The 16,064-nt window shown below is 58.2% G+C and overlaps 1 protein-coding gene and 1 long non-coding RNA gene across 3 annotated transcripts in view; both read right to left on the bottom strand.

The window, feature by feature from the left end:
- Positions 1–1,349: 1,349 nt before the first annotated feature.
- On the bottom strand, positions 1,350–2,702 carry LOC114010855 (uncharacterized). The gene is made up of 2 exons (XR_003552530.2): positions 2,302–2,702; positions 1,350–1,733 (listed from the first exon to the last, which is right to left on the bottom strand). It is a non-coding gene; the product is annotated as an uncharacterized LOC114010855 (long non-coding RNA).
- A 982-nt stretch (positions 2,703–3,684) lies between these two features.
- The window catches only part of LASP1 (LIM and SH3 protein 1), a 33,051-nt gene continuing 20,671 nt past the window's right edge, over positions 3,685–16,064 (bottom strand). For both annotated transcript variants that reach the window (XM_055789937.1, XM_055789938.1), the window contains 4 exons: positions 10,398–10,505; positions 7,141–7,297; positions 6,888–6,982; positions 3,685–6,556 (listed from right to left, as the gene is read on the bottom strand). In XM_055789937.1, coding sequence (XP_055645912.1) covers positions 6,383–6,556; positions 6,888–6,982; positions 7,141–7,297; positions 10,398–10,505 — 534 coding nt within the window. In that variant the 3' untranslated portion in view covers positions 3,685–6,382. The remainder of the gene's footprint in view (positions 6,557–6,887; positions 6,983–7,140; positions 7,298–10,397; positions 10,506–16,064) is intronic.

The following is a 16,064-nucleotide window of genomic DNA, read 5'->3' as shown; positions in this document are numbered from 1 at the left end:
CACCTCTCCTGCCTGGCGTTTCAATCCCATTGCAGGGCTGAGTCGCTTCACCTTCCAGCACGGAGCTGGCTGATTTGGGACATGGAGGAAGGGATTGTTATGCATAGCTGATGCATTTGTAAGGCCCTCTGAGGGGAGAGGAGCCTTCGAAGTAAGAGAAAATTATTGTTCCTGGTTTCACACTCAGCTGAGTTTCCATTCCATGCATTCCTCGTTACTCACTCTCTCTTAATCACTGCAGATGTTGACATCAGATACAGACTCACGAAGCGGAGGTTATTGAGAACATGACTTATGCCTGAAGAAATTCCTCCCAGAATATTTCAAGCTTCTGATTTTCGACTATATTTGGTGGTGGAGAAAGGAGCAGCTTTTCTGCATCTCCAGGGCTCAGCAGTGTGGGACCGCCCTGGGTAGCTGGGGCTGAGGCTGGTGCTCTGAGAACACGCTCGGGAGCAAAGACACCAACTTCGTGTTTCTCCCAGGAGTTTTACTAACAGGAAATTGCAGTGTCAAATATTCAGCTGGCAGCACTAACCGCATCCAGCATTCCCAGACTCTGAAATCCTTCTTCTTTCTGTAAACACCGTCCTCTGAAAGTCTTACCCACCAATTCCCATGCACCCTGGCCGTGCCCGGCACAGCCCCTGCTCTCCCTGGATCCTGTTATTGGATGGTGCCATCGTTAACTAATGGGACACGAACAGTTTTTCCCATTACAGATGTTTCAGGTGTTTATTGCTTAGGAAAAAAAAATATTGCAGGGAGAGGCCAGGCATATGAATATTTTGTCTTCTAGGAGGATGAAACTTGCAGCCTGAAAACCCCATTGCGTGTGACTGACAGTGTAAGGGCAGGGATTGATGCGGGGCTTCATAAAAGGACAGGAAAAATCCTCCTGATGCCCCACATACCTTCCCAGACCTCTCTAAGCTGGGGGAAATTAAGCTCTGAAATGTTCTTTCCATCCCACAGAAATTTCCATCCTATTAAAAATGTTCCTTTTTCTGTGCTGAGATTAACCGAGACCTCCCAGAGTTTCCCTGTACATCAGTGAGGGACCTGGTGAGGGTGAGCCACAGCTCGGGCAGGGCACAGCCTGCTCCAGATCCCTGATCCGGAGAGGATCCAGAGAGGATCAGGGACCCCTCTGGAGCAGCTGCTCATGCTGGGGGATGCAGAGGTGTCCTGGCACGGGTTGCTGCTGTCTCACCGCTCCCAGGGCTCACAGACTGCCCCGTGTCCCCCCGCAGAAGCGGGGTGTGCTCCCGGAGCCGTGCGTGCCCCAGCCCTGCAGTCGATGCATGGGGACGCCTTTCAGCAGAGTCAACCCCAGCGGACACGTTCGCTCTCCCGCATCATTCCTCTTTATTTCATTTCCTTGAACGGTTTTCATTAAAAATATAACTGCTTTTCTAAAATAAAACTCGACCGACCGACCTCGGAAGCGCTCATCCCAAGGGGCTACGCCACACGGCGGGGGGCAGAACCCTTTGTATCCCCCTGGGATGAGGCGTGCGTCACCGGGATCAACCCATGTCTCGGCAGCGGGGTGTCACCTGGCAGCCCTCTCCCCTGCCACCCCATTGTCCCCTTTGCCCCACGTGGCCGCCCCGCTTGGCCCCCTCCGCAGCGCCCCGGTGCCAGCCCAGCCACGGCGGCTCGCTCCCCGTTTGCTCGCAGAGGGTTAACGCTTTTCCAGAAGGCTCCGAGGGAGACGGACAAGGCGGTGGCTGTGGAAGAGAAAGGAGAGGCTTTGAGAGCTTCGGGACATGCCGAGATGGTGAAGGGTGGGCATGGCAGCGTGTGGGAGCACAGGACGCGGCAGCAGCCCCCCCTCCTCCCGGCGTGGGGGGGCAGAGGCACTGGGAACCCCTCCCTTTGCCTCCTTTAAAATGATGCAACTGGGATCCCTTCTTGCTTCTCCCCTGAGCTGTTTTATTTCTCTCCCTCTTGGGCACAAAAGGCCCAAGTTCGTGCTGTGGCGCTATCAAAGCCAGAGAGCAGCTTTTCCAAATGGGGAAGGGCTGATAAACCCGGCAGGGAGAGCCCAGCAGCCACACAAGAGCTGCCGCACGTTCAGCGGGCTGATTTATATAAAATCATGTGGCCTGATTTATAAAATCAACCCTGGTGCCCTCCTTCCAGCCCTGAGCAGGAAACAGCTCGGCTGCCTCGGCCAGGCGGAGGGAGCAGCAGCCAAAGAAAACAGCATTAAACCCCAAATCATCCCCTCTCCCCCCCGCTCCCTGGACATGTTTCTGCCCAGAAATTAAATGGGATGAGGAGCAATCGGCTCACCTGGACGCTGTTTTGCTTGCGAGGCTGATGCTGAGCTGCATCTTCCCCAGCATCGCTCTAGAGCATGTAAATGATGTAGGAGAGGATCACCAGGCCGATGATGGCAAAAAACATCAAGATGAAAATATCCAGCATGGTGGGGCAGGGGCTGCCGGGCCCCCCGCAGCGTGGGAAGGGGATGCTCGGCAGAGAGCCACCGCTTGGCTCAGCGTCCTCCCCTCCCAGCCGGAGCACAGCTCGCTCTGCTCAGGGTGGAGAGATGATGCCGGAGCTGATGGAGCTGCTTTCCTGCTTGCTGGAAAATAAAGGGATAAACACAGGCGGTCAGATGGGACTTCAGCCTCGCGCGGGTGGCGGAGCGCTCGCTCAGCCCAGACCTGCGAGCTGGGCTCCCCAGGGGCGCTGCCTGCTGCGGGAGGGTTGTTATTTTATTTATAAGCACCAGTTTATTGGGGTTTATTACAGTGATGTGACCCCCCCTGCCCCCCGTCTGCAGCTGGGAGAGGGCCCACCCTGTGGGGAAAGCAGCAAAAAAAGAGCTTTGGCCATCGCAAAGCCGTGTCGATGGGTCAGGACCGCTCTGTGCTCTCACCTTTCAGGGTCTGGTGCTCCTGGTGTACCCCAGCGCCCTTTGCCTTCAGTGGCACACCACCTGCTTCAGTAGTTTAAAGCAACAGTTTCCAGTGAGCAGCTACAGCCATGGAGCCTTTTTAATTCTTTTGGCTAGTGCCGCTGAGGCAAATAACATCCTTCTCCACACACCTCCAAGATTTTCTTTTCCCAATGCTAAATGCCGTAGTCGCTGAAAATCCCACCTTGAGAGGCTGCAGTGGCCAAGCCAAGGAGTCGCCCGCTGTGCTCTGAGCACGAGGGCTGGCTGGGGTCCGGGGGACCCGGCTGTCGTGATGATGTGGTCCTGGAGAGACTGGGAAAAGCTGGGACCTGGTGCCCTTGCTACGCTGCCCACAGCAAAGTTGACCATTTCCCTGGATGGGTCTGGTCTCCGGAGCAGCCCCCGGCAGAGCTGAACCCCAGCAGATCCCAGAGCCATGCTGTAGCCGGCGTTTGGCCTCCAGGAGCAAGACCCCCCAGTGGGTCAGCAAGCAGGGAGGCATCTCCTGACATCAGCTGGACACGCTGCAGCGGGTCCCTGAACCCTTTGAGCACATCCCTTGGCTTCAAGCCATGCAGAGAGCGAGGGACGGACCAAGAAGCTGCATCCCAGGTCAGTTCCCAGGGATGCCAGCATTTCCCACTCCCAGGGAAGCCAGGCAGAAGCGAGGACCCCAGCTCCGGCAGCCACCCCCAGACCTGAGATCCCCACCATGTCCCAAGGGAGCAGGAAAATGGCCAGAAAAGCGACCACAATCAAAGCCAGCACAATTGGCAGGTAAAAATTATACTTTTATTTTTAATTCGAGTAAACCGGGAAGAGAATTGGTTGGTTTGTTCCATTCGATGGTTTGGTTAAAAAGGCCAAATAATGTTTTTTCTTGGTGGGTGCTCAACCCGACGGGAAGGAGTACACAAGGACAAACCCCAATCAAGCGACGGATCCGGAAGAAAACACGTTCTAAGCTCAGCATTGAGACGCAACCAGGGAAGCTGGGATGGACAAGGTCTATTTTACACGTGATGAGAAGCAATTTAGCTTTTAATTACTTTTTTTTTTTAACCATCTCATTTATTTATTTATTTTAAATACAGATTTAGGTGCTTTTCAGCTATGAAAAAAGGCAAAAAAGTGCATAAGTTGAGAGAAAAGGCAGAAATCAAGCAGTAAGAGGTTCGTTTCCCACGGCAGGGGAGAAGGGGCAGGGCATGGGAGGGGAGAATTAGGACAATGGTTTCAAGGTAGCATTAAAAAAAGGTCTGTATACCAAAACCTAATTGCCTGTGTGATTTGGTCCATTAAAAAACGGTTTATTCACATTGATACGCCCCCCCCATTCCCAGACAAGAACGTGATTAAGAGGATTAGCAGGGAGATGCAGACTGCCCCCCCCTCCAGCCCAGCTGCCCCCTCTCCCTTGCTCTTGTGCTTGCTTGTTTTAGCACCAACCGGGATTCCCATCCCGTAAAGCCCATCCCGGCTGCTCTGGGATCCCGCTTTCACCCCGAGGGGACAATGGTGCCAGGAGCCCCCGTTACTCTCCCCGCTCCCGCTGGCTGGGGAACAGGCCAGGAGCAAAAATGCTCCCCTTTCCCCGGCTCGTGCCCTCCCGGCGGGTCTCTGCCCTGCCAGGAGCCCCCTCCCCACCAGGACAGCATTTGCTGCGGCAGCGCCCAGCTCCGGTCCCCCCAACCTCAGCACCAGCCACAAACCAGCCCTGCAGCCCCATGAGCTTTGAGAAAGGGAACTGCAAGTGCGAGGCAGCGGGATTCTTTCTTCCTCTGCCACACAGTCCCCAAAGGAGGTGTCCCCAAAACAGAGCCAAGGAATGTCTCAATTCAGCTGCTTTGGTCCCTATATTCCCTTTTTTCCTTTAGGAATTAGCAAAGGCAGCAGCTTTCCCATGGAAGCATCCTGGCCCCATGGCACAGCCCAGCAAGGGGACGGTCCCCTCCGGCTGCCCCGTCTCCACCTTCCAGGCACAGGGCAGCGGGAGCACCAGAGGCAGTATGAAGGCATCACTGCTGCCCCAGCGTTCGGCTTCTGTGACCCGGGAGAGGAGCATCCTGCTCCTGCCCTCCCTGCACAGGCTTCCAGTTATGCCCCTGCCCAGCTCCAGGACCTTCGGAGCACAAAAGAGAAGGGGACACGGATGTGCTTTGAGATTTTGGTCCATGATGTGATCCCAAAAGCCACCGCCACTGGGTACCAAGAGGTGCAGGGTGGCTCGGGGTGCCATACCCCAGTCTCTGCCACTCAAGACCAAGCTGCGGAGGGGACAGTCACCCAGGATGGTCCCCAGCACGGTGACAGAAGGGGAGGACGTTTCACACGTGGCTCAGAAGAGGCAGAGGGATGGAGCTGATCCTGCTGGCTCCCCAGACCATCTACCCAGCAGGTGGGGGGCTCAGGAGGGTTCCCAAAGCCCAGCAGCAGAAAGAGAAAAGCAGGAAGATTCTCGGTGAATCTGGTGAGCGACCACTGCTAAGAAGAAGAGGCTGCCCCAGCACACGGCGCCCAGGAGACCCCCAGACCCTGGCCCAAAGAGAAATCTGGTGCCGCAGGGGGTACATGAGGTCTCGGTGTCGCAGTGCTCCCCCCTCCCAGCCCAGAGGAGTGGGGAGCTCAGCCCAGCTCCAGCCCTCAGGTGGGAGCAGCAGCCTCCAGGTGAAGCAACGCTGCGGCTACTCCTTCACCTGCGCCAGCACAGCCCCAGCTCGGCCCGGAGGGATCAGGGAGGGGGAAGGAGGCAGCCGGAGCCCCAGGTAGAAGTAGCGAGAGCCGCCTCCAGGGATGCCCAGAGCAGCCGCTCTGAATCCCAAGGAGAGAGAAAGATTTTGTGTAAGATTTTGACTGTGCACATTTTTAGGACTAAAGGGAGCAAAGACCGAATGGAAACGCTGCACAGAGGAGCTGGGAGAAGCAACGGCACAAGCCGGAGCGGTGCAGGGTGGAGGCTGCCAGCTCATCCCTCCTGTCAGCCCTTGGGACGAGCATCCCTCACCTCGTCCAAGCAGGCATCGCTGCCCTCTGCCCATCCCTGCCAGAGCGGGGGGAATTTGGTCCTAACAGATGGTCTCCTCCTCCCTTTGGTGAGGTCCCGGTGACTCCGGCTGCTTCCCCTGGCCAGGAAATGCTGGAGTGCACAGGAAGGCTGGAGAGGAGGGGGACCGAAGGAGAAGGAAAGCTGCAGTGGTTTGGTCTCTCAAGCCCCCAACATCCCTTGCAGACTGTCCCTCAATCCCGACAGAGCTAGAACAAAGCTAAATTGGCAAGAGAAACTGGAGGCAGCTGCAGAAACACGGAGTAACCGAGATGTCAGGACGTGGCTCCGGCGGGCGATTGCCAGAGCACATGGGATAAGGGATGCTGGGGCAGAGAGACGCGCACACACACACACACACACACACGGGCCGGCGCAGGCTGGGGGCTCGGCTGTCAGCCACGTGCCCTGTCCCCTCCCGTGGCTCAGATGGCCTCCACGTAGTTGGCGGGGAGCATGCCTGTGTCACCCGTGCGCTCCACCGTGCCGTACATCCACCCGTCGTCAATCTGCTGCACGTTGATGATGGTGTCGCCGTCCTGGAAGGAGACCTCATCCTCGTCAGCCGCGTTGTAATCGTAGACAGCACGGAAACGCTTCTGTGGGGAGAGAGGGGTCAGTGGGCACAGACCCTCCCCACCTCCTGCCCTGGACGAGCAGAGCGGCCACCTACGGGGGGTGTCCCAGGGCGAGGAGCCACGCTGAACCCCACGCAAGAGCCATACTGGATCCAGGAGGTTGTTACTGGGCACTGCGCAGGGATGCTGGTGCCAGCTGTGGCGAGGAGAAACCAGGCACCCAGCATCACACACGCCAGCCCCTTCCAAACTGCTCCTCCCCTGCACAGGAGCGGGGGGCAAGCAGAGCAAACCCTGCCCCACCGGGGGGGCAGTGTGGGGGTGGGCGCTGCGAGCCCCTGGCTGTACTCACCCCCCCTCCAGAAGCCGCGTTGCGCTGTGTGGAGGCTGGTGCTGCCGGCTCCTTGTAGCCGTAGGACTGAGACGACGGCTGCTGCTGCTGGTAGACTGGGGGGAGGGGGGGAAGGATTGGGCCATTAGCTGGTGCTGGGACACGGTGAAGCCCCTCGTGAGGAAGAGCCGGTTGCAGCCCCAGCCCCCCAAGGGCCATGCACCAGGGCAGGCTGCAACACCCGCAGCCCCCCCGCCCCCGCCGCCCCGCTTACCTGGGTTGCTGGGTTGGATGTGATGAGACGGCTGATGCTGCTGCTCTGCAGGTCTCCGGTAATTAGTGCTCTCCTGGGAGTTCCTGCGCTCTGGCTCAGCACCTTCGCTGGGACTTGGACCCATCCTGCTCCTCTCGAACTCTTCGTGGTATTTTATCTACAGCGAGAAGAGAGAAAGGAGAGGTCAGAGCGCAGCTGGGACAGCCCTGCAGCGCCAGCCATGAGGCTGAGCCCAGCTCCAGCACCAGCTCCCACAGCCCTTCAGCACCAGGAACATCCTTCAGCTTGTCCCAGCTCGTTTATTTTTGCTACCAAGGACTCAGCACCAGCCATCTCACAGCCTCCCTGCCGGGCCCTGCGGGTTTCTGCTTCCCCCACCTCTCCCCAGACCAAGGTGACATTTGCTCAGACAAATCTGGGGCACGGGAAAAGGGCTGTTTAAGTGGCCTGTGGGTGAGAGAGGTGATTTTTTTCCAGTCTGGGTAAGATACAGGCCCCCAAGCCCCCAGTTTGCAGGAGCACAGAGAAAAAGCACCACTGGGAAGTGCCCCCTGCACTCACTGAGTTCCGAATGTGACTCCCCAGCCCATCGCCAGGTACAGCTGGCACGGTGAAGGTACCGCTCCAGCATCTACCCCCAAAATCTCTCTTTAACCCAAGTGTGAAAGGGCCTCGGGGGGTTTCGTTGAAGGAGGCTCAAAGCAGATACCACCAAAGACACCAGCTGCATGGGACTAAGCCCTCCCCCACAGCGCGCAGGGTTAACCCAACTGCCTGGGCGTGGGTGTAAAAATTAATAGCCACTTGTGTTAATGAATGCATTGGCATCGGAAAGCGCCTGGAGCCCATTTGGCTGCTGGTTAAACAGTTATTTACTGAAAGGCACTACAGCCGGCGCTCTGCAGGGGCAGGAGGCAGAGCCTGGAGCCCAGCCACCCTCCTGGGAAAGGAGAATTCCCAGGGGAGCACCCAGCTCCCCCAGCCGGAGCAGGGACAGCATTTCCCAGCGCTCCGAGGCTCAGGCTTTGCACAGCTCCACTGCCAGGAGGGTTTTCCCCACATCTGGGATCGTACTGACATCCCCCAGCCAAGGATGGTTTGGGGCACCCCTGTGCTGCGGAGGTGCCCATGCCCCAGCAGGTGCTGCCGTGCTGGGCACCCCGCTTTGCTGCCCGTGGGGCTGCTCAGCTGCACCCTGGGGTGGGAAACGCTGGCTGCTGAGCCAGGCTTTCTGCAGGGGGGGGTTGTTTCGGTGCCTTTATTAAGTGGGTCACTGCAACCCCAGGCTGGCAGCCAGATGCCCATGGGGAAGCTGCTGCTACTGTGGCTGAGAGAGGGAAGTGGGATGAGCGGAGGGACACGGGCTGGTTTCATCTCTCTGCCGTGTTATTTAATGCCCCCCCAAACCTCTACAGATTCCCTCTGCCAGCTCCGACTCCACGGAGAAGCTGCCCCCAGGGGAAAATCTCCCTGCCAGGTCCCTTTCCCAAGCGGCAAGCCTTCTCCAGCCCTTGCTGTCCCGGGGTTCGGTGTGCCGATAACATCCCGGGGCTCCCCAGGGAGAGCTCAGCGCTTGCCAGAGAACCGCACAATGGGATCAGGAGAGGGAATAAACAACCTCCTCCTGCCCTGCTGGGTATTCTCATGTTTGTGTACGTGTGCGAGCTCCCACTGCGGGTGCAGGCAGGATCCTCCCTCTCCCTGCCAGCCCAGACCCCCCCTCCCCTGGACCCCCCCGGGGGGAGCAGCCAGCAGCTCCCACCCCAGGGGCTTTGTCCCTAAGGGAAGGATGCTGGAGGATGGAAAAGCGAGAGCAGCTCTGGGCACTGCGGTGCTGGAGGCAGGAGAGGAACTGGCAGAACCACCTGTCGAGCGGATGCCCAAGAGGTTTCTCATGCAAAGCTGCGCTCCAGGGGTGGGTTTCCTGGTCAGGGAGAATCCAGCCCTCCCAGGGTTTCACAACAGCTCCTGGGCTGATAAGGAACACACATTCCTTTCACCAGCGGCTAAAGGTTAATTAACTCCCTGCCTCCTGCTGAAGGCAAATGCTGCTGGGGGCTCGCCGGGGGGCGGGGGGGGGGAGTTTGGGCAGAGGACAGACCTACCCCCCCCCTCCTTGCCGCACCCAGTGCCGCAGCTATACGTGCGACTGTGCATCTTCCTCGTTCACCATGGCAACACACAGCCGTCCACATCCGCCACGCACCGCACCACCAGCACCTGGGTACGGATGGAGGCTGCTGGCTGAAGCGCAAGCTGCCGGGCCAGCTGCTGTTGAACTTGGCCATGGCTTTAATAGCATTTTTGGAAATGGGAGAGAGCTGGGCCTTTTGCAAGCACAGGACAGAGCTCCCCTTCCAGAAGGTCCAGGGAGGATGGAGCCGCTGCTGTGCAGCCCCCAGGCATGCGTCCATGTCAGCGCGGGGGCAGGATGATGGCAGGAGGGAAGCTGCACCTCAAGGAGCTCCCTGCAAGGATGCTCTGGTGCAGGGGCTGCCACAAGCCGTGGGCTGTAGGTAGGAAAGGGGATGCTGCTGCCTGTCCTACCTTCTGGGCTGGTGACAGCAGGCGGTGGGACCCTGGGGACTGTGTGCAGCCCCGGGACAAACTAACAGCTGCAGCGGCCAACGCTGCCGACAGCTGGATGGCTGGAAAGGGCTTTGCAAGAGTCAGGAGGGGTCAAGGCAAGTGGAACCTGGCAGGGGACAGTCACAGCTGCAAAGGGACAGGAGGAAGAGGTGTGCCTTTGGCCAGGCTTTCCACACACCAAGACAAGGCAGAGGGAGCACAAGAGGGGCTGGAGTCCCTCGGGGGAGCAGCGTGGGGCTAGCACCAGCGAGCCTGGACCATGCAAGTCCATGCTGGGGGTGACAGTGACAACCAGGGGTGGCTGGGACTGCCCCTGGGCCACATTCACTCCCCCAGATGCCACTTTCTGCTGCTCCCCTTCTTGTCACAGTCAACGTGGGCTTGAGCACCTCAGGAGAAGCGAAGGACTCGGACACCCCTCTGGACCCAGCTGCAGCACCGGCCAGCACGGACGAGCCCAGAGAGGGGTGAGAGGGTCACAAGGTGCCTGGGCAAGTGGGTTGAAGATTTAAAGTTGCCCGGTTTTTGAGATGCTGCAGCCTGGCGTGCTCATTAGAGGCCATCAGCATGCGGGTCCGCTCCCGGCTGCGTGGGCAGAGCCCCCCCAGCCTCCTCTGGCAGCAGGAAGGTCACGGCAATATCACATGGCGAGATTAGAAGCTACTCACGTTGCTGATCTGATCCTGAGTCTTTTTGATTCTCTGCAGCTCCGGGGTGTCAGCCACCACGCTGAAGCCTTTCCCCTTGTTCTTCTCAAATTCCTCCTTGTAGCGAATCTGGGTACAAACAAGGGAAAAACAGACTTAGAAAAGGAGGAAGCTGGCGTGCACAGCAGTGGATTCAGCAGCGGACCCTCACGCCGTGACCCACACGCTACACGAGATGCAGCATCTTCTAACAGCACCTCTGCCTTGCTCAGGAGACACACCCCCCCCCCCGACATACCCAGTAATAGCAAAACAGGGCATTGCCGAGAGCTGGGACAGCGTCCTATGCATCGGCTGATCTTGTTTCTCTTTCAGCAGGGGCTGGGGTCATTCTGATTTATTTTGAATTTCCTGTGGGCTACAAGTGTGCCCAAGTCACGTGCCACGGAGCAGTTGACCCGTGGCAAGCTGCCTGCTCGAAAGCCCGTGGATTTTATGAGCTACACCCATACACAAGCACTTCCACATCAGGGGACATTTAGCTACCTCTGGGAAGGAATACACCCAGAAGCCCATAATAAAACCAGAGGGTGGAGGCTGGCAAAACACAAGCATCCTTATTTCTGTTTGCCAGACACTGACATCAGCATCCCTTCCCATCACACCCAGGAGCTGAAAAGTCCCAGTTTTGTTTGCTTTTATTTTTTTTCCTTGTTTTTTTTTTTTCCTTCTTCTTCTTTTTAATATAGCTCTATATGGCTTGAAGACTGAAGCATCCAGCTCTCCCAGGAAGGAGCCAACGCAGCAGAGCCATAGCCCAGATGTGCCCCCCAGCCCTCAGCAGCTGGAGCTCGGCACAGGACCGCTGACCCCCCCACCCCCCCCCCCAGGTCACCCAGAAGCAGAAGCAGCTTCTGCAGACTGAAACCCGGACTCGAGGGCTCCAAGAGGGAAGGAAGCAGCGCCCAGCTGCCTGATTTTCACATCTTTGTATGTGAAAAAAAAGCAGCTTTGCTGATTTTCAGATGCGAGCGGCCAGAAAGATGCCCCGTTTTCACGGGGGGGGGGGGGGGCGGCGTGAAGCAGATGTGCAGACTGACACCCTGACCTCCTCCATCCTCTCGGTGGGGATCCAGCCCTGCACCCATGGCCTGCAGGAGCTGTCCCTGGCCCACCTAGGGAGGGAAGAGCAGCCTACAAGTGCCTGACCCAGGGGTTCACCCCCCTGGAGCTTGTCCTATGCACTGCAGACAGTTGGATGTTCTCATTAAAATTAAAAGGTCACCACCGCCTCGCACGCCAGCAGATCAAACCTCCAGGCTCCTGTGCGAGCAGCAGGGACAGACACAGCAGCCGGGCTCCACGTGGGACCGATGCTCACCCCCTCCCCGGGCTGGTGGGCGGCTGTGGGGAGGGGGTCAGAGCTGCCAGCGGTGGGAGAAGCAGAGCAGGAGCTGCCTTGGATGGAACACGCTGGGAAAGCAGCCGGTGCATCGTTCCCCCCAACAGAGAAATGCTCCCCAAAGCAAAGGGGCCAGACTTTGGGGTGTCTGGCCAGCACAGGCAGCTCCCCGTAACCCTTCCCATCCCACAGCTGGACGGCAGCCTGTCAGGGGGACGGTTGGGAAGCCAGGCTGGCCCTGCAGAGACAGAGCCTGCAGGATGCAGGCTGTGCTGGCAGCTTGCGTGCCGTGCCAAGATCAAGCTTGGAGGCAGAGAATCCAGCAGCACGGCGGGGGAGGCGGGATAAAGCTGATTTCATCCCGACGCGCACTCCTACGGAGACACTCCTTCAGACCTCACATATCCGCCTCCCATCCAGACAGCGCGGCCAGCTGGGCCTGGAAACACCTTTCAGGGGAAAGCTGCCAAACATTTTATAATATTTTCTGGAGAAGCCAAGATGCACCTCTGCTGCCATCTGGGCTCTCCTAGAGCTTTGCCAGGCTCTGGAGTGGGACCTGGCACAGCGAGCAGGAGCACCTGGGCCACACTGCTGTGCCCAGGTCAGCCCCCTCCGGTGCCGGACCCAGCCAGCACCCCACTGAGCAGGTCCTGCCCCTTCTCTGCTCCAGGACAGCACAGGAAACAAGGGATTTCCAGGGGAAAAGGCTGTGGTTTCCATTCTGCAGAAGGGCTGCAGGCTCGGGCCAGCTCTGAGCATCCCACCCCTCAGCTGGAGCTGGCGGGCGGGGGGCTCCGGGACCACCGTGCCCGCAGCTTGGAGGGCTTTGCCTGGAGCAGGGAGGGATGCCAGACACCAGCACATGGGGGCTCACTGCTGGCTGCATGGGTTAGCGGTGCAGATACCCCAGAGCTCGGTGCTCTGCTTGCAAACACAACATTTTCCCTTCCCGACCTGCAAACCAGGAGAAATTCAAGCTTCGGAAGCGCATCAGAGCCCCTGCACCTTCTTCCCGGCCATGCGGTATCACAGAAACCCTTAGGTACGTGGCTTTATGAGTCACGTTAGATTTCTAACTCTAATGTAACTTTAGAAAGCAAAGGCTTAACAAACCAGGCTGCAGAGCCCACCCTGGGAGGATGTTAATACAACCAAGTTAAATACAACCAAGACGACAAAGCACAGAGGAACACCAGAGACCGATTTCAAGGTAGAAGTCTCCTTTTGCTTGAAGCAGTGAGAAGAAGAAGAACAAAAAAACCAAACCAAAAACCACAAAACCAAAAAACTTTTGCTAGCCGGGGGGTAAAGCACACATCTCGAACATCACCCGTCAGGAAGGCACAGCCCCAAGGTGTTAAACATCAGGCATGAGGAACCAAACAGCTGTGACATAAACCCCATGACACACACCCAGCCAGGGGGGGTGTGGGGTGTCAGGAGGGGGTGACTCAGCCCCACCACCCCGCTTTGCTCAGCCACAGCGACAGGGGGGCAGGGGGAGCTGCGTTTGTCCTTGATCCCATCTGCTTTCAGGAAAGGCTCTTTCCCTTCCGAGCTCTGCAGCCGAGGTGCGGGATGCTGGCCCCGCCGCTGTGCTTGGGGATGCTACGCAGGAGAAGGGGGTTTATCCTGAGGTGGGGGCACTGGGCACGTGTGCTGGCTGCAAACACACTGAGCTGTAAGAAATCCAGGCTAGAAAGGTAAAAAGCCACGCAGGCAGAGGCTCATTGCAAGCTTTTATCCTCTTATATCCCATCCATCTTCCTTAGTTTTGTTGGGTTTTTTTACCCCTCTAACTTTCAGGATACTGGTAGCCCTAAAAAACTGCCATACGGGGATGCCCGACAGCAGGGTGGACCCGATCCCGGAGCCGTGGGGCAAGATGCTGGTACGTGGGGGCAGATCTCACCCCAAACACACCCCCAAGGCTCGTGCTCCCAGTCAGTTGGGGTTCCTGTACCCCAGCACAGCGGGCCATGGAAATCAGAGCATGGCCCAAGCATCAGGGCAGTGCGATGGGAGGAAGCAAGGGAGGCCACCGGGCAGGCACGCTCCCCGTCAGCACGGGGGAATTGCAATTTAACCGGATCCATGGCGCTTCCAGGCTTTGGCACAGGAGTGGCCAGGTCTTGCCGGGCTGTGGCTGCCACCAGGGCTGAGCGAGGCGGATGGGGAGAAGGGGGGAAGTGTCCAGACAAGGCGCCTTTCAGCTTCTCCCTGCCCTGACAACAGGCACCGGGTTGTGCAGGCAGGAGCCTGGCAGGCAGCGCCGACCCGCAGCCCACGGGAGCAATCCTGCTTCCAGCACAGGCTGCCCTCGGAGAAGCACGAGTCCTTGCTCCAGCCCCGCTCCCAGCACCCTGCTCCCTTTGCTCCCTTGGAAAGGCGAGTGCAGGTGACCCTGGGCGACGAGGAGGGACAGAAACGCGGGGTTCGGTACACCCCACCGTGCTTTCCCAGGGCATGTGAGCACTGCTGGGAACTGGCTGGGTGCTGTGCACGGGGCTGCGGGGACCAGCGCTCCTGCTGAGCCCCCAAACCCCCAAACCCACCCCCCTCGCTCTGGCTTGCAGCTGCCTCTCATCCACACGCTGCATTAGAGAGCAGGGTGATGCAGACCGTGCTGTAACCACACCTCATCCCATAATAATAGTAATAATAATAATAATAAAATGGGATCCATCATTAATTTCCCCGGAGAAATCACTCCTTTCGCGATAGGAAGGAGAGCGATAACTCAGGCATCCGCGTGCTATCCGCGGGGCGCCGGAGCACGATAACCCCTTGCAGGTCTCAGCTCAAGCACATTAAACCCCCCCTTGCACCCACGTCCCCACCAGCAGCTCCCCGAGGTGACAGGAGGGACAGCAAAGGGGGACCTGCCTCCCACCCCACGGCACCCCCCCACCCTCTGGCAGGAAGGGCAGCACCCAAACCCACCCATCGGAAGAGTTTGGCAGAGGAGCCCCAGGATGGGAACCTGCAATTTTCTTGCCACACGTGGGCTGTAAGAGGCGGCTGCAGGCGCAAAGGCTGTCACTTCGGAGACTCATTTAGCCACACAAGACATCATTAGCCAGGATCTACCGGTGACCGGAATGGGATACGCCTTCTCAGCAGACACAAATAACCGAGGGGTCGGGAGTGGCATGGAACTGCTCCGGCTCAGCACGCAGCTGCCCATCGCCACGGCCCCGGTGAGCCGCTGGCTTTTTCCGTCACACCAGGGTGGATGGATGGATGAATGGATGGATGGACAGTGTATTTTTGGTGGGAGGAAATAGAGAATCAGCCTCTTCAGGGTCATCCACAAGGAGAGCGGTCCTCCAGCCCCATGGGAGCCACGGGGCTCCAGGGGAACAGGCAAAACTGCTGGGGAGCATCACGCTTACCACCAGGGAACAACCCCCTAGCAGTTCGGAATCCCTTGCAGAGGACACAGAGCCAGCGATTTCTCTTCTCCTGCTGCCAGCCACAGCTTCTCCAGAGGGACACAGGCTCAGGGTGAAGCCTCGCACCCAGGACCAAAGTCAGCCGGGGCTGGGCTGACAAATGCAAACTTGACAGCAAGATGCGACTGATCCCGTAACCCCGATCCTACTCCACCAGGAATCACCGTACTATGAGTTCCATGTGCCGAGCTCTGCCCGTCCCAGCAGCCTTAGCCAGGATGCGCTTTGCAGGTGACCAGCCCTTCTCCACAAGCCTTTCCCTCTCTCACCTAACAGCTCCAGCTCATCCAGATCATTTTGCAAGACTGAACCCTGCTGCCTGTTCTGCAAGGGCTGAATTGACCTATTCCCATCCCCCAGGGTTTGCTCAGCTCCTGCAATTAGTAAGAAAAGATTGTCAATAAACCAGAGTGCTTCAAGAAATACAAATGTTTGCTGCTTGGAATGTAGGAGACTCCCTTTGTAGGCAGAGAGGAATTAAGATCTTATCTGAAGTGTGTTTAGGATCCATCCTGCCCAGGGCTCAGGGAGATCCAGCCTGGCAGTTCCCACCTGGCTCAGCTTTGCCACCTCCCTCCCACCGCTCCGGCATCCCTCCCCGGCCCCTCCGCAGGCGCTGGGTCAGCACGCAAATGCAGCCAAGCACCCTCTGCTCCCTCGCATTCAGAGAAGTCCTACTTTTGCAGCTCATCCTGGTGGGAAACCAGCACCGAAGAGGTGGGGTGCTGGTATCTGGCAGCCTGCATGACCCTGCCTGCACCCCAGCCCCTCTTCCGACATGCAATTCCGACTGCGCTATCCCAGCTCCAGTCCCCAAGTCCAGGAGAC

The sequence above is a fragment of the Falco peregrinus genome, chromosome 18, assembly GCF_023634155.1.
Source record: "Falco peregrinus isolate bFalPer1 chromosome 18, bFalPer1.pri, whole genome shotgun sequence".
Lineage (NCBI taxonomy): Eukaryota > Metazoa > Chordata > Aves > Falconiformes > Falconidae > Falco > Falco peregrinus.
The sequence above is the reverse complement of the archived record's forward strand: the minus strand, read 5'-3'. Positions and strand labels throughout refer to the sequence as shown.